The sequence below is a fragment of the Lottia gigantea genome, assembly GCF_000327385.1.
Source record: "Lottia gigantea unplaced genomic scaffold LOTGIsca_94, whole genome shotgun sequence".
Lineage (NCBI taxonomy): Eukaryota > Metazoa > Mollusca > Gastropoda > Lottiidae > Lottia > Lottia gigantea.
The window spans coordinates 1045363-1072151 of record NW_008711065.1 but is presented as its reverse complement, the minus strand read 5'-3'; the positions used below and the strand labels follow the sequence as shown (position 1 = coordinate 1072151).

Below are 26789 nucleotides of genomic sequence, written 5' to 3'. Positions count from 1 at the left end.
AATACCAAGATGTACTGACATGTTCATAGTTTTAGTTGTTAAAATCTTGTATTTCAATATTGTATCTTGTAAATTCTATTTATAATACCAAGATGTACTGTCATGTTTATAGTTTTTGTTGTTAAAATCTTGTATTTCAATATTGTATCTCTTAAATTCTATTCTACTATCGTTATTGTATCTTGTATTTCTATATTGTATCTGTATTTCTATATTGTATCTTGTATTTCTATATTGTATCTTGTTTTTCTATTTTGTATAGATATTTCTATATTGTATCTGTATTTCTATATTGAATCCTGTATTTCTATTTTTTATCTGTATTTCTATTTTTTATCTGTATTTCTATATTGTATCTGTATTTCTATATTGTTTCTTGTATTTCTATATTGTATCTTGTATTTCTATATTGTATCTTTTTTTCAATATTGTATGGGTATTTCTATATTGTATCTTTATTTCTATATTGTATCCTGTATATCTATTTTTTTATGTGTATTTCTTTATTGTATCTGTATTTCTATATTGTATCTGTATTTCTATATTGTTTCTTGTATTTCTATATTGTCTCTTGTATTACTATATTGTATCTTGTATTTTCTATTTTGTATCTGTATTTCTATTTTGTATCTGTATTTTTATATTGTATCTGTATTTCAATATTGTATCTTGTATTCTAATATTGAATTTCGTATGATATATTTTTAATATTCCCACCTAAACGAAATAAATAGTTACTAATAAAACCAATATTATATTTATTTCAACTGTGGTATTAATTTATCAAATGAGTTTTAATTTCATCTGAATCTAATTAATTTCTTTTTAGGTATTTCCCTTGACTATAATAGTGCAATCGAAAAAATCTCCATTCTGCCAGTTCCATATCGGCTTCTTCTTACCAGCCTCTGATAACACACTGTGTAGATTTACAAAGGGATGTGCACGCTCCAAAATTCATGGAAAATGGAATTTTATTTTTGTTCAAGGAATACGATATAACCACAAATGTAACATGGGTGAAACAGCATATTGACAATTCAACACAGCTATTGGTTCACTGATTCAGTTTCTTCAATTCTTAGATTGCCGATTCAATTCTATTTTGAGAAGATATAAACATACCGATCTGTTTAGAGGACATTTTAAAAACAACACGTTGGTATCATTAATAATAACAATAACTTTATTTTATCAAATATTGCAGCTAATATATTATCTGGACAGTTCTAATTCTTCAGACTACTCAATAGTAAGCCAAGAACCACGATAAAAGCCTTAATTGTTTATGAGCTCAATGTTTCAAGCGACAGATTGCCAATCACTAAATCAATTTAAGCTTTTTACAACAATAAAATATTTAAAATCTGTATTTTATCTTTGTTAAATTATTATTAAATAGGCAACCGATGTCTTTAAATTTAATGTAGACAGATATTCTAACTTGGACTACGATGACGATAAGGGATGTCTGTAACTCAGACTAAAACAGGCTATCAAATAACGACACGGTTACCCTTACTACCGTTCAGCGATTGAATTTTACCAAGCTCCAGATCAGCTTTGCGTCAGCTTCGCGTTTCTTTGTTCAATGGAATTCAGTATTTTTACATATACATTCATAGGAATTGTGACATTCTCTAGGCTAGTATATTATTCCGAGTAGGTTTTGCTCTGGGTTAGCTCTCGACCGTTTACCTGTATTTCGAGAAAGTGCAGTCTTAAAGGTGTTCATATATCCATTGGTTTAGGCTGCATTACTGTGGGTTTCACAACGGCCATTGTGCCAGATTGGCGGCCATATTGCGGACTGGTTGTAGAGTTAGTATACCTATCAAATACTGCACTAGATTTAGCCTTCGATGCTTTTCTCAACTGATCCGTATAATTGTCCTCGTGATCGCTGAAGCCGTATGTATTGTCCTGATCGCTCTTATTGTAAGTCACTGGCGTCGCTTTATAAATCTGGTACTGATTGGGTGGCTGGCTTGAATAATGGTTGGAGGTTGTTTGATGGTTGGCCTTAGCCTGATGGTTGGTTGGTAATTTGTGGCTTGCTGGTGTTTGGAGGTCGGGCGGTGTGTGGTGATTGAATTGTGTATGGTGATTGAGCGGTGTTTGATGGCTTGTTGGTATTTGATGGATGACTATTTGTTGGTGATTAGAAGGCGGTGATTTATTGGTAAAATGTTGATGGTATTGCTGGGTATCAGAAGGTTGTTGATAATTCGAGGTGGGATATCGCTGGTTCTGGTTGTACTGCTGTTGGTTATATTGGTTCATGTTTGGAGTGACTTGAGGTTGATTTCGTCGTGGTTTGGGTACTGGATATGTCTGGGTCTTGCTGCTTCTAATTTCAGATGGATTGTGGTTGTAGTCGTGCTGCTTGAACTCGTCCTGTTGCCGGAACGAATCCTGTTTTCGGATCTGATTTTGATGTTGGTCTTGTGTCCCACGATGGTCTTGTGCCCCGCGGTGATCTTGCTGTCGATGACTGGATTCACGATCATGGTATCGTTGTTGACTAGATTCTCGAGACCTGGGTTTACTCCGATCTTGAGACTTGGATCGCGGTGGTGATCGGCTATATGACTCTTGATCCCGGTGGCGGCCTCTGTGAGGAGTCTGGTATGAATCCTGTTCGGGCGAGAGTTGATTGTTGCGACGATGAGTAAGAGGTGTTGATGTCATGGATGGTTGTTTATCAGAATCCATTTGAACCGGACTCTTCTCGAACCGGTCTATAAGGTTAGTCACCGAGGATGAATTCTGTGTGGTTCTGTGGGTCATGTTTCTAGGGTCTGACATGGTTGGAGGACTGAGGTGATTTAGCTGACGTTCCAGGATGTTCTGGGTACTGGCACTGCACCTCGCCGGATACCCGTCAAAATGTTGCTGGGGGCTTCGACTGAAGTCGGAATTAGATTTACTACCGGAGCCCATTCTGTAATTTTCTGGAGACAATGTCTTTTGTGAACTTCCTTTCAAGAACATTTCACTTTTTCTAGCGAGTTCGTTTCGATACACTTCAGATGAGTTGGATAGCTGAGGTTTGTGTGATGAATGAACAGGTTCGGCATGACCACGAAGAACTTGAGATCGATGGTCCACTTTAGTTTGGTTCTCATAGTTCGGTGTGGATTTGGCAGTGTAAACAGGCACAGCCTCGGCTACCACCATCTGAGGATCTGTACTAGCTAGATGTGGGACGGTTTGTTCAGAGTGGCCCATATTAACGCGGTCTTTTGCACGTGCTGGTTTTGGAGGAGTCTCTGGCGGAATTCCGCGAGATTTCTTATTATTGTTCACGTCATTATGCGGCGAAACGCTTTTTTTCTCTGGACTTGTGAACTGGCCACCGAATGGTTGTTCTTTATTGTAATCATACTTAGGTGGGGAGTTGTCTCTACTCTTTGTACTGTCAAGTGTTGATGGGTTCGAATTCTGTCCAAATCCGCCATCTCTCGTTATAGGAACCTCGAAATATAGACCTTGGTAGTCTCCCTTGTTACGTTCCAGATAAATATTAGGTCCTGTGACCATGTTGACGTTGATTTCATTGCCAGTGACTATAGTTTGATGACCTGGATTAGATGACGAGTTGTTCTTATTCGAGTCTTTCAGTCGCCGGTCAACTTCCGGTTTGTTCACTTCATGTTGAGCATCTAGAGGTCTCTTAGAATTCGAAAATTTATTCACAACCGAGTTGCGAATCTTCCCTAAGGTACCTGTACTCGATGGAGTGTTTTGTTTCTGATTGACATTATTGTCATCGTTTCGTTTTGTTTGTTCTCGCTTCAACCAAGATTTTAACGAGAACTGATTACTGTTTTTCTTCGGAGCCACTTCCGGTGGACTTGACGTCTGTTTATTGACGTCATCAGTCTCGTTTCCTCTCGTTAGAGTATCGTACGGTGACTCCTGATTTATATAGTTGTGGTTACCATTTCCATAATAGGGTGGTACAGCCAGAGTTGGACTGTTATGATTCAAGGCAAGAGGTTTGTGGACGTTGGGAGGCGTGGATGTCAATGGTTTGGGAGACGATGGTCGATGAGTGGAATGCGGGTCGTGTTTGGTGGACGAACTACGTGGATTGTAATGAGGTATGTCTGAGTTGATCTCCTCGGTGTATTTCCCCACGGATTCGATCCAGTTATTGATATGTTTGAGTTGCTGGGCACGGTTCAGGTGACGGTCCTGTTCCAATGTTGACAGATGTTTCTTCACCTCGTTTCTATATTTACCATGGTGACTGTGGTGTGACGTGGAAGACTGAAATTGTAAATAAAATGAAAGTAGAATTGATAAAAACAGATTTTACATCGCCCTAATCCACCTTCACAATGTCAAGCTATTACAAACTGCATCTTCACAATGTCAAGCTATTACAAACTGCATTTTCACAATGTCAAGCTATTACAAACTGCATCTTCACAATGTCAAGCTATTACAAACTGCATCTAATACCTTCACTGCAATAGCCACCTGTCTTGTGAAGAAGTTTGTAAATGCAGCGATTTGATTAAATTGTAAGTCAGCAAATACAGCTTATCAGAGCCTTCTGGGTCCTATCGAACATTCAGTCCCTGGGGACAAACAGAGACTTTTTTCCATGGGTCAGATTTAGGTCCACAACACCGAAGTGATAATTAATCATTTTACTTCTTCCATATGATTGGGCTAATGAAGAGGGCCAAAGCTATGTAGTGGGCAATAAGGGAGAGATTGTTCAAACTACACTTGAAACACAGTAGATAAACATTAAAACAATTACTTACCATTTGATTCTTGGCGGAAAACTCCATTTCAAATCTGAGTTTCGCCAAGTTTCTGTGAGATAATTTCCAGTAAAATTTGGTATCATGAAGAAATGTGGCCCAAATTTGAAAGAAATCTTGAGGTGAAGTTTTTCTATCGTGAATAAAATAAGTGGAGGTTTTCTTAAAATATTTCTTAGTGTCTTCCAGGAGGCGATCTTCTTCTGCTAGTACTTCAACAGCTGTAAAATATATATTGAAATTATTAGTAAAAAAAACACAGCAAAACGACAATCTATTATCGACATTATTAGTAAGAGACAGCTCTGGAGTAAGCTACACTGAATTTTAGACAGGACCATATGACATTATTACAAAGATAATGGATATGGGCTGAATATTTGACAATATAGGGGCCTTCCAATGGCTATAATAAAGCTGCAGACGTTAACTTTCATGACGTGGATTATATGTCCGAAACACGTGGCATGAGATGAACCCTTGTTATTCAATAATAGAACTTTAAAACTTAGTTTTCTTTAAGAACAATTTGATTTAGGGTATACTACAGATCGTAGATACCACTGCCAAGTGGTTTGGCTTTTACACAGGATCCTTGAGAACTTAGTTTGTTAACTTGTTTGCAAACGTTTGACCAAGGCCCAGAAACAACAACCCACAACATTACCCGGGTAAAATTAATAGCATTATCATACAAAACCCGACACACTTACCGCAGGTAAAATAATTTTCACTCAAAACTTTCAGTTGATATGTGGTATTACTGTTATCAGTTCTGGCTACACCCTCAATCTATAATATAAAATTGAAATAGAGTTTTACGTTCTTCTATCCTGCATCTGATAGGTTTGATTCATTGTTTGAACAAGAAGCGTCTTTCAATAATTATTCAGTTTAATAGATATATCATCTTATATAGAGATTCTATTCTTTAGTCATGACACCTGGTAAGTTCAACTGATGAATATATACACTTATTGACCAAGTAAGAGACTTATGTTTTAAGAGATTTTATGTCCATTCTAAGAGGTTATATTCTTTTAAATAAACATTTTGTTAAATAATAATGTCAAATCATACATACCCTGTCTTTAACAATGTGTAATTCTTGACGTAAACTGTTCAAAGCTCTATGAATGTCCTCGAACGATACTTGAGCAGCATGTCTCATGTTGGAAGGTTCTGGAAGCCGAAATCTCGTAGGACAACCTGTTTCTACATCACTCTCATACAATTTACAATACGATTTAACAACAAACTCTAACAGGTTTCCTCGACGACTCTACAATTAACAAAAATATTATATCAGACCCCAAAATATCAAAATCTAAATTCCAAGCAGTGTAACGAGTAAGATATCACAAACAAATTGTTCCGGGCAATTTGCCCGCTAGTCTGTCTGGAACTTTCTATAGAAGACCAGTGGCCATAAATATCACAACTCATAGTGATTGTTAAATCTACGACAATGTTAAAAGGTAGGTTGGTGGGAGTTGGCATTCTTATAAACTCACTGGCAAGAGGTTTGAACAGAGATTAGCTGGATCCGTCAAGAACCTGAAATATTATCCTTCAAATATATAGTTACTTATTGAAGGTTGTGAAATAGAGAGCTTATTCAATAAACCTTAATATTATAACATCAAATCGATAAGAAGGTGTATATATGGTGGTGTGTGTTCCGAATCATCAATACAGTAAAACACATTAAATGCAAATCGATCAGCATCGTGCTAGGCAAACCTAGTGTATCCATTCTTCTTTTGATACTGACCAATAGTTCCGAACCATATATCGTACCTAACCTCCCCGTACCTCGTACTGTTACAGTAAGACACCGTATATCTACCTAACCTCCCCGTACCTCGTACTGTTACAGTAAGACACCATATATCGTACCTAACCTCCCCGTACCTCGTACTGTTACAGTAAGACACCGTATATCTACCTAACCTCCCCGTACCTCGTACTGTTACAGTAAGACACTATATATCGTACCTAACCTCCCCGTACCTCGTACCGTTACAGTTAAAAACTGGTTTCTCACCTTGTCTGTGACATCTTTTAACTTATTCAATATATCTAAATTATAACCATCAGCTTGTCCCTTCTCCGACCCACCGTTTAAATAGTTGCCTACAGTCAACAGAGTTCCCAATAGATTCTTTAAGGCCAGGCTGAAATAAATAACAATAAAAGTTCTGAGATATACGCTTAAAGGCCATGCGTAGTTGTTGTTCTAGGTCTTTAACACATGTAAAAACTCTAAAGGTTCACAGAATGTCAGAATGCTACAATAATGTCAGGATTATATTAATTTGCTCAAAAATTGTATTTTCTTTGAGAAACGTTCAGCAGAAACCATGATAATGACTGTATAGTGTTAAAGGAATACTGCATCTTCAAAGATAGGGGTTCTATGTACCTGGTCACTTTTCTGACTATTTTCTTACTAGTTTATTTCATTTAGCACATCGATTTAACAGACACTGTTAAGAATAGGTTCACAATCTTTGGTTTTTTATAGCCGATTGGAAATCAAAACAAAGTCATGTGTTCGCTGAAAGAGTCTAGAAGGTTATAACAGTAATAAGCAGACAATCTATTTGTCTGACAGCTGACAGCCGTTTCAAAACGAAAACAAAAAACATATGATTGCTGAAAGAGTAAGCACGCCGCATGAGTTTTAAAAGCCTACCTGTTACAGATTTCATCACAAGCTGTATGTAACTCTCGTAACTGTTGTTCTGTAAAAATATAAAAATAACATATCACCAACATGGCAGAATGGAATCAACAGTAGAGTGTACAGGAACGACCTCACATCTCGTCAGAAGTTGGTAGGCGTAGAGGACCTTCTAAATAATACACTGGACAATTATAGTGGGGATACTTCACATACTGAGCTTGTTACATCAAAAGAAGGCAACCGCAAGCCCGTAGCCAGGCCTGACTGTTTTGAGAGGCAAGTAATATATCCGACAGGGTCAATAGAGAGTGGTGTTTCGTTGCAGTAATGATATTGGTTACCTGAGCAGCCGACATTTACCGACCAAATCACGAATAGAAGTTCAGTGGTTTAATGGAGAACGAGGAAGTCGTGAAATGGGTCCGGTATGAGGTTATCCGTCAGACCCTCACCAACCCAACCAATAACCTTGGTACATCCCTTCTCAGGAGTTAGAAGCCGTCCTCTACTTACCAATTTCAAATAAATTAATCTGTAATTTTTCACGAAATCTGAGAAATTCCAATCTTTCTTTAAAATGGTCAACTTTGGAGATTTCAGATATCAAATACTCAGGATAGTCGAGTTGAGCTGAAAGCAAATACAGAAACATGAAAAACAAAGATTTTATGAGACAAAATATCAATTACATAGGAACATATGAGCTGTCATTGGACCGTTCTTTTTTGTCATTATTCCACTTTTTATCATCATTATCAGTTTGCTAACAGAGTTCGCAGAGAACATTTCGAGTAGTTATACAAAATTAGAAATGGAAAATCTTACCCGCCCCTTTTCTCTTCACGTGGTGTACAATCTTCTCCATGTCACGTGATGAACACAGTAGATCTAATAACTGTGCTAAACTGAAAGTAAAGATATGCATCCCTCTATTATCAAAATTCCTCTATTATCAAATTCAATAACCAATGGTAGTAGGGGCTAAATGAGCTTTAAAATATAATATTTTACATAGGAGAAGTCTTAAACTATCCAATCACTGACATCTGATGTTACATGTGGTGCTTCTTGGTGCAGATATAGTCATTTAAAAATGGTCTGTCCAACCGGGATACACCGAAGTATTACGAGGTTTATCTGGGTGGTTGATAGACGACAGTTAACGTCAGGCATCACGAGGATCATCGTTTACACAAACTGTATATCGAGATGTGGAAAGTTTCCACAGAAGAAGAAACTTCGAAATGGAAATCAAAATAATCCACGTGCTTTTAAGAGATTATGTTCTCATCACCATCACTCACTATTGTTCCATTTTCTAAAACACCCATTAGTTTTTAATAGGTCCTATATTAATATCCAATATCAATGAGTTATGGGCTATCTTGAAACTTTCACAGTACCAACTCATAGACGATAGAAAACTCCCAGAAGTCTTAGAAATTAAGATCAGAAAATGTTTAGTCATCTGTACCACTGAAAGTGTTTATTGTCTGAAACAGCCATTAAGTTATAATTGGTCAACTGTTTGATTCAATGGTCGAGTACCATTCATAATATTAACAACTAATAAAGTCAAATCTAGTTTCAATAATTCCAGGTTTCTATCAATAAATCTCCAACTGTCAAAATCGATGTTACAAATTCTCCATAGAATACTTTCACAGGGCCATAAATTACCCGCCCTTTGTTGGCCGCTGTCGAAACATCGGCCATAAAATAATGTGACAATATGGCTTGAAGAAATATAATAGTTTAATTGGTGGGCAGGACGTCAAGACATAACGCTTGAGATTTTACAATAGGTACCATGTGGTGTTCATGGAGGCATGTAGCATGAATTGATAAATCTCTATCTTTGTTTGAAACATTTCATCAGTATTAATTAGCTTACAGTTGATATCTATACATATTTATTACACACAGTGTGGATTCATTAACAGATTTTACAAACTCTAATCCACTGAAACATCGAGATTAACTCATAACAATAACCACTAAATATATCATTATCACGGTCCGTGACTACAGTCTTTTGGTCTTTTTCTTTAAAAGTTATGGCAGAGGGGTCCGGGTAGACTTCAAAAGGTTAACCAACTTTCCCCAGGCATCATATCTATATTTTTATTTTAAACTTTTTAAACAAAATATTTGTCATGTATTTATGTTTTACAGTGGGCTTCATTTCTAGCTAAACTAGTATATGAAAGTCGACCAAAGTAGTTAGAAACTACGATCATCCAGTTGATGTCAGTTGATAGTAGTCTGACGATTTCTCGCAACTTCAGTTAACCGTTAAGTATTTTTAACTGAAATCGTGTCCCTGTGAGAGAGCAATAATAATTCTTATGACCAATATACAATGGTAATAACAATTTAAAAATATCAAATTATCGAGTCGTTATGTTTTATTGTCCATAAACCCCTCTAACAACTCTCCAGGTGTTACTCACAGGGACTTGATTTCTTGTACAATATTTGTAATACTTCATCGTGTTATAGATTATTTATGTCTAGTACATTAATAACAATATGATGTATAACATTATTACAGATCCAGGCCCTGTGATAGAAAACCCTTAAAAGTGTATTATATTGATATTTTAAATATATCAAGGCCCTTTGATTATAGCACTTTAATGGTATATCATATCGATAAATTGTAAAAAAAAAACGTGTAAAAATGGAAATGTGGAGTATTTTATCCCTCTCCAATCAATAAATTAATAAAATATTTAATGCTGATTGTAATCCTGGTTTAACTTTGATTTTTTATAGATCTAATTTGAAAAGAAATCACACTTCAATTCGGTTTATCAAAGATGTTCAACTCTATTTATTTATTGATTTATTGAGGTGACTTGTTCAATGTTACTATGAAGGACAAGTGTCTATACAGCTAGTAAAAAGATTCATTATATCGTTTTCCAAACAGGTAGTCTGAGACGAGGTGTTATCAAATGACAATCCAACTGAGTTGCCACACTATCCTAGGGGACGACAGTGCTACTGATCTGCAACACTGCCCCTGAGTTAAAATCAATTCTTACCTTTCTTGATTCAGGTCTTTGGAATCTAAAACTGTCACAGAATGGATCAGATCGTTTAAAGAACATCGTAAGTTTCTCATCTCCGCCACAATCCTCTGGGCTTTGTCCCCTTCATAGATGTTAACCAGCTAGAAACAGAAAAACGTATTTGATCACATTTTCAGATTATTGTTTAGTTTTCAATTCGGGGTACACAGGCCTGACTGTTATGTCAGGGCGAAAATACGACAGTGAGCCGACACCCGGACGCACTGTCCATGACATCAGATCTTTTTAAACCTCAAAGGGGATTTGAACTCGCACCACAGCACTTTATCGCCTAGTAGACGACAATTCAACTCGCTACCGACTGAACTATTCTACTACCCTAGCTAACATAGGCTCGTGTTTATTTTTTAATCATATCTGGATGTGGATCAACAAATTTGCCCTAGTCCTACTATTATAAACTACAATAACCAAACCAAACCAGACAATAGAGCGACTGTCGATAGTACTGTCTGAAAAATACTTTTGTTTTATGGGTTTTAATCTATCTAGATATATGTCACAATACATGTACTATTATAATAAAAGTATTGTAAAATTTAGTAATACAGCAACAGATGGAAATGAATAAATCTATTTAATTCTATCGTAACCTTAATAAATTACCTGCTCGGTAACATAGGCATACTCGATTTAAATTTCTTTCGGATTTCCAAACTCCTTTTGTCAGCAGAAAAGGTGATTAAACCAACAACAGTACTTATTTTAGTGGAGCTCAAATTTAATAAAGTCATGTAACTTGTACTGTAGAGTTTATAGCCTAAAGGTTGCTATGATCCAAGATAATTCCCTCACAGTCGGCTCAGACAAGAAAAGGGAAAGTAAATAAGCACAATACGATAGTAAGTAATATTAAAATTTCAAGAAAAAAACCATCAAGAGATAAACATTACAGGATGAATGATTATAGACATAAAGATAATCAATAAATACCTGATGTTTGGGTCTACCTCTTCTTACATAGATATCATCAAACAGAGAAATATCATCCAGTGATTCTGTCGTCGCACAAAACAACCTACAGAGAAATCACAAACATTGAATTGAAGTCGAGTTTTACAGCCTACTGTTCAGAACCTTATTGACTAGTGCTTTTGGATTCTGTCCTACATTTGGTTATTGCAATTCAGACTATGACGTCACCATTTTGGTTTGTATGGTTTTCAGGATAGAGACGTCATAATTTGTGAAGGTTTTCTCTGGTTTTACAGAAACCTCAAATGTTGAACTGAAAATCAGAAACTTTAAGAATCTAAGTGTAACTTATAAACACACAAAGGTAGAAAACCTCTACGGATCCATTTCAAGGTATGGGATGAAACTTTACGAACAGAAATTCTGGTATAACTGACCTCTCTAATTCCTCGACGTCTATTTTAGGTTCCATCATACTCTGCCAGATAGAGGTAGGTCCATTTTCACCCTCTGAAAAAAATAAACAAAGTCACAATATAATCAATCGGATTCGAACTCACAAACACCATAATCTCTTCCCTGATCAGGATACTCTGTGTTGTACCCTTAAGGGTTAGTTTTGTACATGTATCCACATCAACGAAACGAGAACAATATAATCAATGTTTTTTTCCTCGGTATTCGCGTCTAGCCTGGGCACCAGATATTTCACTGATATTGATGCAAATTCTATATGCTTGGTATACACAATCCTTACCAGGAAAGATAGTTTTAGAAATGGAGGTTAACTTTCGAATAATGAACAAGATGTGTAGGACACTTATTGAACAGTGGTCCTGTATTCCTGTGTCGATATTCCTATAGTTCTATAATATTCCTCATACTAGTTAGAACCTTGTCAATACATGCTTCGGATACACAATCCTCATCAGGACAATTAGTTTTAGAAATGAACTAGGTGTCTAAGCCAAGAAAGGAAACTCCTATGGTTCTATAATAATTATTCCTGTGCCAAGCAAGAACCTCGTCACTATACAATCATCATTAGCTGTTTCTATTGATTTTTATATAATGTCATGTATTTTAAATGAAGTGAAACGCCTCAGTGGTTTTTGTATCAAGTAATGTTCAATAGCCTTTCTATTAAACCAAATGGTGTCAATTTTTCTCTGCCACTTCAACTTTCAGTCATTTAAATATGACTTTTTGAACGAAATATGTTCACAAAAGTTCACAGATATCTACATTTGTTCTTAGTCTGTCTTTCACTTGAGTTAGTTAGTACGGCGACTGAAGGTTGGTTTTCAGGAAGTGTTTGCCTCACTCTGTTTCCTTGGAAGAATTCATTTTAAACACGACGTTTAATGAATATTGTCATCAGTTATTTTGGTCTAAGTTTTATAGAAGATACACACCTACAGAAACACAGGTCTAGGTCACAAGTATTAGATGTTATAGAAGATACTGTCCTACAGCAACACTGGTCTAGGTTACAAGTATTAGGTGTTATAGAAGATACTCTCCTATAGAAAAACTAGTCTAGGTCACAAGTATTAGATGTTATAGAAGATACTCTCCTATAGAAACACTGGTCTAGGTTACAAGTATTAGGTGTTATAGAAGATACTCTCTTATAGAAACACTGGTCTAGGTCACACGTATTAGGTGTTATAGAAGATACTCTCCTATAGAAACACTGGTCTAGGTCACAAGTATTAGATGTTATAGAAGATACACACCTATAGAAACACTGGTCTAGGTTACAAGTACTAGGTGTTATAGAAGATACACACCTATAGAAACACTGGCCTAGGTCACAAGTATTAGGTGTTATAGAAGATACACACCTATAGAAACACTGGTCTAGGTCACAAGTATTAGGTGTTATAGAAGATACTCTCCTATAGAAACACTGGTCTAGGTCACAAGTATTAGGTGTTATAGAAGATACTCTCCTATAGAAACACTGGTCTAGATCACAAGTATTAGCTGTTATAGAAGATACACACCTATAGAAACACTGGTCTAGGTCACAAGTATTAGGTGTTATAGAAGATACACACCTATAGAAACACTGGTCTAGGTCACAAGTATTAGGTGTTATAGAAGATACTCTCCTATAGAAACACTGGTCTAGGTTACAAGTATTAGGTGTTATAGAAGATACACACCTATAGAAACACTGGTCTAGGTCACAAGTATTAGGTGTTATAGAAGATACTCTCCTATAGAAACACTGGCCTAGGTCACAAGTATTAGGTGTTATAGAAGATACACACCTATAGAAACACTGGTCTAGGTCACAAGTATTAGGTGTTATAGAAGATACTCTCCTATAGAAACACTGGTCTAGGTTACAAGTATTAGATGTTATAGAAGATACACACCTATAGAAACACTGGTCTAGGTCACAAGTATTAGGTGTTATAGAAGATACTCTCCTATAGAAACACTGGTCTAGGTCACAAGTATTAGATGTTATAGAAGATACACACTTATAGAAACACTGGTCTAGGTCACAAGTATTAGGTGTTATAGAAGATACACACCTATAAAAACACTGGTCTAGGTTACAAGTATTAGATGTTATAGAAGATACACACCTAAAGAAAAACTGGTCTAGGTCCCAAGTATTAGGTGTTATAGAAGATACTCTCCTATAGAAACACTGGTCTAGGTCACAAGTATTAGATGTTATAGAAGATACACACCTATAGAAACACTGGTCTAGGTCACAAGTATCAGGTGTTATAGATGATGCTCTCCTATAGAAACACTGGTCTAGGTCACAAGTATTAGGTGTTATAGAAGATACTCTCCTATAAAAACACTGGTCTAGGTCACAAGTATTAGATGTTATAGAAGATACTTTCCTATAGAAACACTAGTCTAGGTCACAAGTATTAGATGTTATAGAAGATACTCTCCAATAGAAACACTAGTCTAGGTTACAAGTATTAGATGTTATAGAAGATACTTTCCTATAGAAACACTGGTCTAGGTCACAAGTATTAGGTGTTATAGAAGATACTCTCCTATAGAAACACTGGTCTAGGTTACAAGTATTAGATGTTATAGAAGATACTCTCCTATAGAAACACTAGCCTAGGTCACAAGTATTAGATGTTATAGAAGATACTTTCCTATAGAAACACTGGTCTAGGTCACAAGTATTAGGTGTTATAGAAGATACTCTCCTATAGAAACACTGGTCTAGGTTACAAGTATTAGATGTTATAGAAGATACTCTCCTATAGAAACACTGGTCACAATTATTCACTGTTATAGAAGATACTCTCTTATAGAAACACTGGTCTAGGTTACAAGTATTAGGTGTTATAGAAGATACTCTCCTATAGAAACACTGGTCTAGGTCACTAGTATTAGGTGTTATAGAAGATACTCTCCTATAGAAATACTAGTCTAGGTTACAAGTATTAGGTGTTATAGAAGATACTCTCTTATAGACACACTGGTCTAGGTCACAAGTATTAGATGTTATAGAAGATACTCTCCTATAGAAACACTGGTCTAGGTTACAAGTATTAGATATTATAGAAGATACTCTCCTATAGAAACACTGGTCACAATTATTCACTGTTATAGAAGATACTCTCTTATAGAAACACTGGTCTAGATTATAAGTATTAGGTGTTATAGAAGATACTCTCCTATAGAAACACTGGTCTAGGCAAGTATTAGATGTTATAGAAGATACTCTCCTATAGAAACACTGGTCTAGGTTACAAGTATTAGATGTTATAGAAGATACTCTCTTATAGAAACACTGGTCTAGGTTACAAGTATTAGATGTTATAGAAGATACTCTCCTATAGAAACACTGGTCTAGGTTACAAGTATTAGATGTTATAGAAGATACTCTCTTATAGAAACACTGGTCTAGGTCACAAGTATGAGGTGTTATAGAAGATACTCTCCTATAGAAACACTGGTCTAGGTTACAAGTATTAGATGTTATAGAAGATACTCTCCTATAGAAACACTGGTCTAGGTTACAAGTATTAGATGTTATAGAAGATACTCTCTTATAGAAACACTGCTCTAGGTTACAAGTATTAGGTGTTATAAGAGATACTCTCCTATAGAAACACTGGTCTAGGTCACAAGTATGAGGTGTTATAGAAGATACTCTTTATAGAAACATTGGTCTAGGTCACAAGTATTAGGTGTAATAGAAGATACGCTCCTATAGAAACACTGGTCTAGGTCACAAATATTAGGTGTTATAGAAGATACTTTCCTATAGAAACACTGGTCTAGGTCACAAGTATAAGGTGTTATAGAAGATACTCTCTTATAGAAGCACTGGTCTAGGTCACAAGTATTAGGTGTTATAGAAGATACTCTCCTATAGGAACACTGGTCTAAGAATTTCAGCATTGCAATACATCAATTTGATAGGAAATTACTTTTGGTATACTATCTCCTGGTTTTATTTGCCCACAGCTTTTCAACAATTTACAATTTATCTTATCTCTAGTACTTAATAGTATACTATTCCTGTTTTTGTGCAAACCCATTGTTTTTCAACAAAATCGTAAATTATAGAAACGTTTTGAAGCTATATTCATAACATTGTGTTACTTTTGTCCTACATAATTTCATTCAATATTATAGAATTGATCAACATATTGAGCCTACCTTTAACTACCATGCTGTTCCATTTAAACATGAGAGAGAGAGAGAGAGTGAGTGAGTGAGTTATACAATCAGTCAATGAGTTAATACACGTACTATCTGAATCATACCTGTTAGGTGTAGCAGCGAAAGTCAGGGTTCGTCATCAGTCAATCAGTGTTATTACCCACCGGCGTTTATAATTAATTCACAGTCCGTTTAAACTCTCTAGTCAGTCCGTTAAATATATTCTATAGTTTTCATAGTAATATATGTAGGCCTACATGTGTATAGTCTTTTTGTTTAGTCTTGTACTCAATGGATCCAAAAGATTCAAAAGATTGTTCATGCGATAGTGATGTCTTCATTTGTTTGAAATTATAGGAACTGCAGACGAAGGGTTAGAAGATTGCTGTTTTCTGCGTTATAAGTTATAATAGCTTGTAGACAGGCAGGCTGGCTGTTTTCTGAAGTCTGCATTTCCCTCAACACAGAACTCTGTAAGACACATCATTTGAAGGCACGTCTGTATTCGCGACTATATTGAAACACAAAAACCATTACCTTGAATCTAAATTCAGAATTGAAAACATGTAATCCATACTATATCAATCTGATACCTTGATGGTGAAGAATACCATGTTTTTACACTGACTTGTGTTATATTCTATATAAACTTATTGATTAGTATATTGTACAATATTATAAAATATCCAATACTGGACTAGACTGCAACACACTGCACTGTGTAATACTACTTCAATTACCATGTTCTTATTACATCCATATTACAGTATTAGTTCCATTCCGAGGATCTTCCAGTTGGTACTTGTTCTTAGAAGGATAACAAATTAGTTTCCAGTTTACTGACTAATCCATGACAAGTACTCTAGGCGACGGTTTTACAAAGATGCTTTCGTTGAGATTCGTCTCAAAACACTCTTACACAAATCTTTATCACTCAAATTGATAATTGATGTAAAAGAAGTACGGTCTCTTTTTGTGACCTTGGCCAGTGCTTCTATAGGAGAGTATCTTCCATAAAAGCCAACACAAAGATAACAGCTCTTGTTCTAGGGGTTGGTGTCTACCAGTTGTTCCTTGGTCAAGTCTCATGTTGTTCAGATTGGAAAGCCATATTGTTCAGGTATATTAAACTAGGTTCTCCGGGATTCTGTCTACCTGCGACTGGTATAAAATCATGACAACTCTAGGATCCTGTCTCTTACTAGAACGCAACAATCATAGTTTACAAGGACAGCAATTCTGTATTGAGGGCCCTGTCTGCAAGTTGGCCCTACCACATTTTGCAAATAAAGCAACTTCCGAAAAAACCTAAAATACATACCATGATTGGCAAGAATAATGAAGTTATTTAAGCTAATCCTACTTACAAAGACCTCACCTCGCGACTGGTATAACTCAAAATTGAATATCATCGAATGAATCAAACAAAAAAGTGTGAACTTAACTGATCGAGCCAACATCTTCTAGCAGAAATCTTAATAATTATATATCCAACTGTAACAATGTTTCTAGTTAGTAGACATATCTGATAGTACGAGTATATTGAAACAAGCAACTTGTAAGAAATCAATAATAACAGTCGGCCTATTGGAATGTCATTATGTATATTTGTTTGTGTAAATGATGAATAATTGACCTAATGATTAAATAATGATGATGAACGCTTGAATGGATTGTAAATAAAAGAAGTTTTAAAAAAATTTAATTTGTGTATCTGGGTCACTGAAAGTATCGATTCGATAGGCATCGTTCGTTTTGAAAATCAGATGTTGATGTATCTTACAATTCCAAAGGTAAGTGTTACATCACTATCACTAAAGCTTCTGATATTATCCAAAAGACGATGGAGATCCCTTTAGAGATGAGAGAGGAAGGATTAATCCGAAACTCAGACAATATATTTCCAATAGAGTATGTAATTATTTGCTTTTCAAAACTGCTGAGAGTTGTCTACTTATTAATTATAGTTATTAATTATTAATTTTCATAATTATGATAGAGTAATTAATAATACTTATTTATATATCTTAAAATAGGTCACAATACACTAAAAATATCACTGTTCCGAAATTGTATACTGGTAATAACATTTGACAATCTATTACACCCTGTCTTAATTACACCTCAACTGTTTCAATAGCTTATAATATATCTACCACCATCTTGTTTGTGCTGTAATTTTCTGCTTCAGGTAAAAATCTGATAAATTTTGATGATAAAAGAAAATCTTACATAGACGATCAATAATCCTAATTCAATACCGTCACGATAAAATGTAATTAATTAAAACAATAATTAAAACGAAGCAGGTTTTTAGGATACGTGGCAGAGGCAAGGGATTTCTTTAGTACCGGTACTAATGGATTTGAGCACCAGATAATAGCAAGAATTGACTTAGATTGGCAGAAGATTTGCAATATTTCATCCTGGTTTACAGCTAGTATGTTAGAATAAATTTGTCATTGTTGTTTTATTGATTATTATGACTGTAAACTTCCAGCATATTTTACTTCATATTTATGAAAACACTTATTTTAAATTTCTTTGTTTCTAAATCTGAGAACACCACAATACTATACCAACATCAGCTGTTTGTGACGGGATAGCAGATTGTTATAATGGCAGAGACGAATTCTGTTTGAAACAATTCGAAGACAATTCGTGTTCTTATTGTTTTGAAGGCACGTGTATAATCGACAGTGTGGTGAATTGGCTTGATGGGTCAAATATCTCAGACCCCTACACCTTGATATTTTCAGGGATCAGAAACCTGATACAGAGTCAACATATTTAAATCGTGAGTGTCCTGTCAAATAAAATACCCCCCCCCCCCACACCCTGTTAGATATAGGATCAGCATGTTTATGGCTGGTGTCGGTATGTAAAAGTGTGAAGGGCCGGGGTGATAAATTAGCATCCTTTGATGATGTCCGAATTATCACATCCACGGTCGTTTGAGTGTAAATATCATTAATTTGTATGTACCTGAGAGTTTTCTAGTTTAACTATGACAGAAAGATAAAGATAGGTGATAAAACGATATTGTAATTAAGGTGGACTATAATTAATCCAGGTGTTAAAACCCAGGTATTTACACCTGTATGTTATTGGTCATTACCTGGTCAATATATTGTTTAATTGGTCAGGTAACACGTTAGTAGTAAAGGTATTATAATCCCGATACAGGTGTAGGCCAGGTAATACTTTAAATTATAAAAACGTCATTCCCAGTTCTGTCATGCATATCGCATTGCGTATTTTGTTTTTTTTTTTATTTTGGGAGGGGGGGAGGGAGGGGGTTCTTAATTCCTTAACCAGTGAGTTCAACATTGAAGCAACGACACACAGTTTACTTGCCCGACTGTCCCCTCTAGTCAGATAGTAAGAGGTATCATTTGTCTTGTTGTATTTTATCAGAAAGCAATTATTGTAAATCTTCTTGTTAAGTGAAAATGTGCGTAACTCCTAAAACTAAGCGTCCGACATTGGATCATGATAAATATTATTTTCTTACCTTCATTGACAATAATTCTGCTCCATGGAAGATGTTTCATGATAACCCCGGTATGTACGATCGGTTTATTAGGGTAGATCTTGTTCCCCCGGACTGGCCGTGGGGGTAGGGGAGGAGGATCATCACCATCGGCCCCAAATAAACCTGCTTCTTTCCGCTCCTCGTCTAATTTAGATCCTATAAAAACAAGAATCAAACGAATTAGCCAAAGAATTGAATATAAGCTACAGCAGCTAATAAAATAATGAAAGGAATATATGTGATACCTATTGTCCTAACCGTTCAACAAATAATAAAGGATCTATATCAATTGCAAAACGTTTCATTCAGTTCTAAAGCCAACAAATACTATGTTTATCTCCCTTGCCTAAGATAAAATAAAGCTTAGTGTAAATTTAATTATCGGTAGCAGAGAATGCTCAATATTGGGCAAATGATAATGTATAGTATTGTCAACTTGGCATCCGAAGGATACCAGAAGGAACATAGCAATACAGTTGATTCTACTCTGAAAAAGTGGTATCAAAATATATTGAATAACCAGTGTCAAATTTTCTTTTCGATGGATTTTGTTTCAAGCAACAAATAATAACCTTTAAACAGGTCCAATATATCAAGATAATTCAAAAGAAGTTTCTTACTTTAACGATTTCACAAAGGCTTTTGATTGCATTAATAACCAAGACACAAGTATTGAGTTTTCAATTGTACGGTATATCACAAGTGCTGTTACAGTTTTAATTCTAAACGATGTTATACATAAATATTTTAATTCAGACTAGTAACAGGCTGGTAGATTTCATTAGTTTTAACCTTCACACCTGCCTGTGACATGTAATCGGTGGTGAAATTTGAAATCTTGTTTAAATACATCTCATGGTAAGACAGACAATCCTCGACAATTATTTATAGTCTAAGTGTTTAGTTTCGTGGCTTTTAAAAACGTCTCCTTCACGTTTCAAAAACTTCGTCATTTTTGAAAGTGTCATTTTAGGAAAGTAGGCCATGCCCACTCGTCTGAAACACTCGCTTCCATTCTGATACAGGGTTCTTTCGAAAATTTCTAACATTACACGTATCTCGTTAATCCTTTAAAAAATAAAGGTGTTTAGATTTTAACATTCAACAGAGAACTACTGCCTGTCAAAAGGGAACATAAGGTTAGAACAGTAAGGGGAATGAGACGTCAAGACTGTTGGGAAACAGTGCCGAAAGGTTTTTTTTAAAATAAAGTATTGCGACCTACCTATAATACTAAGGATGTTGGCTTTATTGGGTAAAATTCCATACGGAGATGATTTGGTACTGGAATTCTCCAACATTTCAGCTATACTCCGTAATTCATGCATCTTAGCCATTAGTTTATTGATTCGTTCTTCATACGTTTTCAAAATATACTGATGTTCTTTTTTCATCCGTTTCATTTCCTCAATCAATTGTTTTTCATTGTCCGAATAGGAATAGGCTGTTTCTCCCCACCTCCGGCCATTATCGCTGTTTTCCGTCGCCGCTGATGACGCCTGACTATTCATTGTACCCGTAACGGTTCCCGTCATATATTCTCCTTGCGTCACTTCCGGTATATCCATCTTTTCTTCCGGGATAGCAGCGTGATTCCGAGATTTAGACATGGAAGTTAAATGTTTGTGTTTGGAGTATATTTTGTTGACCTGACGGTAGATGTTTTGTGATTCTAGCGAGCTCTCCGTGGAATACGAATGATAGATCCGAGGATCGAGGTTTCTATGTAGCCGACTGATTTCACTAGGCCTATAATAATCGCTATCAGATTCCGGATTAGAATCATGGAACGGTTTCACTAAGTTAATCTGCTCCCCACGATTTAAAATTCGATTTTTGGCATCCTCTATAACTTTTTGATCATAACGAGATTCTCTTGCACCACGTGACACATGCGACGTCATAGTATTAGCTCGCTGATATTTGGTGATGACGTCATCGTTCCACATGTAGAGGTGTGGCGAGTCTTCGAAGTAATTGGCTCCAAATATACTCTTTACCTGACTCTCGCGAAACAGTTTCTTGGCAAACTTGACCGCCGCGGCCCTACTCTTGAAGCGGTTTGAATGCTGGTCGAGTAGAGTTGATACCAGGAAGGATCCTTTAAAAACGTTTCTGTTGCGGCCAGGACGTGGTTGGCGCCACTCCATCTGTAAAGAGAAAGTAAGGAATCATTATTATAAAATACAGGTAGATACAATTTTAAACAACCCGAAAGACCAATAATAGCACACAAACAAAACAAACAGATCTTGGGCTCTGTTTTTTCGAAATATCTTACGATATCTTTACAGAACTTCATTTTCATACTAAAGATTTCGAGTTCATGGCGAGATATTTTGAGACACGAAGCACAGGAAATAACATCGTCTTTTATAATTTAAATTCCAGTTGGGTAGAAATAAACGTCACAAATCCCGGTGCCCATAAGAATTAATATTCCGATACCGCTTTCCTCACGACTTCTAATCGGACAAACATTATCCGTATATACACAGTTTTAACACTACGGCCACACTTTTCCCGCCTTCAGATCAAATTAATTTACCGGCAGACGGCTTCTTTTCAGTTATAAATTTGAATAAAAATGCGATTAAGAAATAATAAACCATCTGGGGAACTCGAGGCCGGCAGAATTTCAATGAGTTTACATTTTACTTTACTGTACTTATATACAATACTTGTAATCTATCTATATATATAAACCTAATATAATATGTATGAAGTTTAGAATGACGTTCAACGAACTCGTTCTCTCTATTAAAGGTAAAAAAAATGAAATGAAATGAATGGAGTTTTACGTCCTACTTTTCTGCACCTTGTGGGCTAATGAAGACGGGCAACGCCATGCAGGGTGCAATGAGGGACATTTTGCCAGGACCGCGGCATTAGCCTGCTCTTTTTCGATTTCCAACTGTCGAGGGATCTTTAAGGTAAAGACAGTAATATCTCATGGAATAGTTCGGACAATTTAAATAGTTAACCGTCTAGAAACAGCTGTCGTCTTCACCATTATTGATCAAAAGTCCCAAAGGGTCTGCTTGTAGAATCAGAAGAATCTTGAGGAGGAATCGAACACAATCACCAGGAGGATTCAGAACAGATGTTTGTCGGATTGTTTGGTACAAGGACAGTTCTCAGAATGAGAGTATACCATCATATAACTATCATATCTAACTACCTAGCAGATTGTGTGGTACAATGACAGTTTTCTGCAGTCAGAATGAGACTAGCTAACAGATTGTTTGGTACAATGGCAGTTTTCTGCAGTCAGAATGAGACTAGCTAACACGTACAATGACTAGAGCATAACAAAGTATCTTGTATAAAAAGCTAGCAAATTAATACAGTGACAGTTTATCTTATTAAATTGTCCCAGTGCCCCTTAAGTGAAAGGTTCCCAATACCAAATCTTACCGCCCCTGTATTAAATATCAAATACATATATTTACATAGAAATCACATGACCTGGCTAGGGACGATGATAAGATAATGTTGATTGTTTACATTAAGTATAAGCACTAAATATATCGACAATATCATTCGTGGTTTGGATTTATTAAATTTTGATCAAAAATTGTCCCTAAATGCATCATATAGGATAATGGCATCGTAACAGCTTTTTCTGTTCATGCAGTCAAACTCCTTTTACAATGCCTTCAAAGTTCAAAGTCTAATCTGGATGGGACAATAAACCATGTTAATGAAGATAGGCAACACCATGCAGTGTGAAATGACAGGCATTTTGTCAGGAGAGGAATTTTAACCTGTCTGTAACACATACGATGTTCAGTCCCATTCGAATGACTAGACGCTTTCTATTTCAACTGTGGGAGTCTGTAGATAAGGTCAAAGTTTCTGGCTGATATGAAAGTTTGGTGACAATGAAACTATACAGTCTATGAAGGTGGAATAAAAATAGCCATAGCTTGTATTGTTGTTAGTCCATATTGTACAAACAGTCGGTTGACAGGTTCAAATTAATTATAACTAACTTTTCTTTTAAACTTGACAACTCAGAATGACTAATCACTGTCAGATCTCGTCACCTCTGACCACCCGGTTATCAGACATCCGGTATTGTCCTGACAAGGGGTCACCGAGGATTTAAATAACTCAGATTCCACCCTTGGGGAATTCCAAGGGATAAAGTCGTATAAAGTTATGCCCTGGGGGGTGGTAGATGTAGAATGGGAACTTGATGATTTTAATTCTCATCGAAGGAAATGGTCGTATTTTTGATTTATTTATAATCTCAGTCCGAACTTCAATTTCATTTATAACTCAACAGTTCGAACTCGCTTTAAGATTCTTATATAGATATTTCAAAATACATAATAATTTTACATATACTCTTACATACAGTTAATTTTAGACGAACAGTCCGCAGGGTTACCAATTTGACAAGTAATACCTCTAGACGACCACATCCCTTTAACAACAGTCAACAATAGACCACATGTCATGTCCAGAACATTTCCAGTACATCACTAGTCCCCGGAGATTTTACATCACAGTGTATCCATGTATTGAAATAATTCACACGATACGACCGGAAATAAATTTCCCATGACTAGGAAACTGTTTTAATTTCACATGACAGTGACTGTAAAAACTCATGTCCCGTTCTCATGGAAAATTCTTATAAGGAAGTGTAAAATGTAGAACAAAATAAAAATATAATAAATATTATTTGCTTCGTGGACTTTCTAAAATTGAAGTCACGTGACATTGAAATTGGATGAGTGGTAAGTCCTAGGAGGGATCCAGGCTCGTTGTCTATTTGTTTGCAGCCCGTAGCCAGACTTGGAGGAGGGAGTAATATATCCAGAGGGGCAATGCATTAGTGTATTGGTTGCTGTAATGGAATTGGTCGGTTGTCAGAATGTTTTGAGTGGACATTACATTATTTCCCTTGCCCCCCTGAAGCTACGAGTCTGCTTATTTGATGAAAATAAAGTATACGTTAAAGCCGAACAATCCGAAAAAACGTACCTGTTTACAGTTTAAATCCATCTTAATCACTAAATAGAAAATCACAAATCATATTCATAATCCATTTACAGACACAACCTGGACACAATATTCAACACGACAATATTTAACACGACAATATTCAACACGACAATATTCAACACGACAATATTCAAACACGACAATATTCAACACGACAATATTCAACACGACAATATTCAAACACGACAATATTCAACACGACAATATTCAACACGACAATATTCAACACGACAATATTCAACACGACAATATTCAAACCAATTCAAATTCCAAATCCGATTCATAATCAAACCACTGACAAACTAATAATTAAATCATTGTTCTTTGTTTTATCATAAATCTTTACTTTTTTACCCAGGCCAGTGTTTTTAAACTTCAAAACGACAACACTCTCATCAGTTCAATTCCCAAATACGATTCATTATCCATCCACAGGCAATCTCAAGGCAATATCCATCACAAGAGAGAGAGAGCGAGCGAGTGATTGTCGATACTATATACTCTGACCCTAAACAATACCAGGTCAAAACGACTTCTACACGTTCAACACGATAATCATAGACAATCTTAACCTTTCAAAAAATACCTTTTATTATCAACATGTCCTCATAGCTTTAATATCCTCGTTTGATCTTCGTTTTTATCCATCCTTGTTTTCTCGTATAGTCCGAAACATACTGACTGTAGTCTACTCTTAAATAGCCTTTATATGTGTTCAGTTGTCAACTAGCTAGAAACTTTCTGACTCTTGATATTGATTGTTGCCAGTTGCAAGCTAGCTAGAAACTTTCTTAATCTTGATATTAATAGTTTTCAGCTACCTTGACTCTTGTCTAGCCTGTGATAGATATTGTTGATAATTGCAAGCTAGCTAGAAACTTGCTGACTCTTACCTAGCCTCTGATAGATATTATTGACAGATGTCAGCTAGTTAGATACTTTCTTAATCTTGATAATGATTGGTGACAGTTGTAAGCTAGTTAGAAACTTGCTGACTCTTACCTAGCCTCTGATAGATATTGTTGACAGTTTGTAAGCTAGCTAGAAACTTTCTTAATCTTGATACTGATTGTTGACAGTTGCAAGCTAGCTAGAAACTTGCTGTCTCTAACCTAGCCTCTGTTTTTTCACCAGATTGACTGATTTCAAACTTTGTTAGAAACTTCTTGATTCTGAACTTGACCTTGATTTAGTTGACAGTTATCAAGTCAGAAGTTTCGGACTACCCAGCTTTAGGTTAAAAAAAATATATTGACAAATATGCTTTGTGTCTGTCCTTTGAATTAAGCGAGGTTGACAGAAGATTTAAAGCCAGGATTACCGATGTTTGGATTATGGATTTAGAATTAGTTTAAGGCTTTCCACTCTGTATTATTATTGGGTATTGTGTAGACTATTGTTGATAGTACAAGTAAATAGCTGTAATTTTGTATTAAAGTGACGATTCCAGTTTGATAGAATAGATGTCACACTGCGCCTAGGTTTATCTACTCGGAGATCCTTTCCTCCTACATATATGTATATCTGAAATCAATTTTATATTTTCCCAAAAATCAAGTTAAAACAAACTTTAAACCCTGATTGCCTGGATAGCGACCTTGCTGCTGAAAGAGTGGGCCCTGAGGAACCTCTGTACCAAATTTGGAGCGTGTATCACCAAGTGTTAAGATTTTTGTCAGCTATCTGTTATGTGCACTACACTTTGATTTGAGTAACATTACAGTTATTATGCAGTCTATTTGTAAATAAAGTCGACATGTCGACAATCCTTGTGAAATATTTTAAATACTTCAGTAAAGGTTGTCAACTGACAGAAAGTAGAGAAAATAATATTACTGAAAGAAAAAAAAAACAAGTTAAAATTGAACATTTCTCTTTCACCTTCCACAGAGATCACTGTTCGATAAACAACATCCCTTCGTCCCCAGTCTAGTTAAATCGTAGGGACACAGAACCAAATTTGACATTTGATGTGTCACAAACTTTGAAAAAAACAATCCAACTACAAATATACAACATCTCATATGACTAAACTAAAAATGGCTTCGGCTAACATTGAAGCTCTGAGTACTCGTAGAATTATTAACAGC

At 35.8% G+C, this 26789-nt stretch overlaps 1 protein-coding gene across 1 annotated transcript; it reads right to left on the bottom strand.

Annotated features, from left to right (window-relative positions):
- Nucleotides 1-1164: 1164 nt before the first annotated feature.
- LOTGIDRAFT_237086 (hypothetical protein) lies at nucleotides 1165-21833 on the bottom strand (the record flags this gene model as incomplete). The annotated part of the gene is made up of 13 exons (XM_009068831.1): nucleotides 1165-4275; nucleotides 4782-5002; nucleotides 5495-5573; nucleotides 5866-6063; nucleotides 6829-6958; nucleotides 7480-7528; nucleotides 7984-8100; nucleotides 8296-8375; nucleotides 10521-10648; nucleotides 11502-11586; nucleotides 11921-11993; nucleotides 19663-19839; nucleotides 20909-21833. 13 exons carry the CDS (start codon nucleotides 21831-21833, stop codon nucleotides 1732-1734), a joined length of 4806 nt encoding a protein of 1601 aa, XP_009067079.1. The 3' UTR covers nucleotides 1165-1731.
- Nucleotides 21834-26789: the final 4956 nt, after the last annotated feature.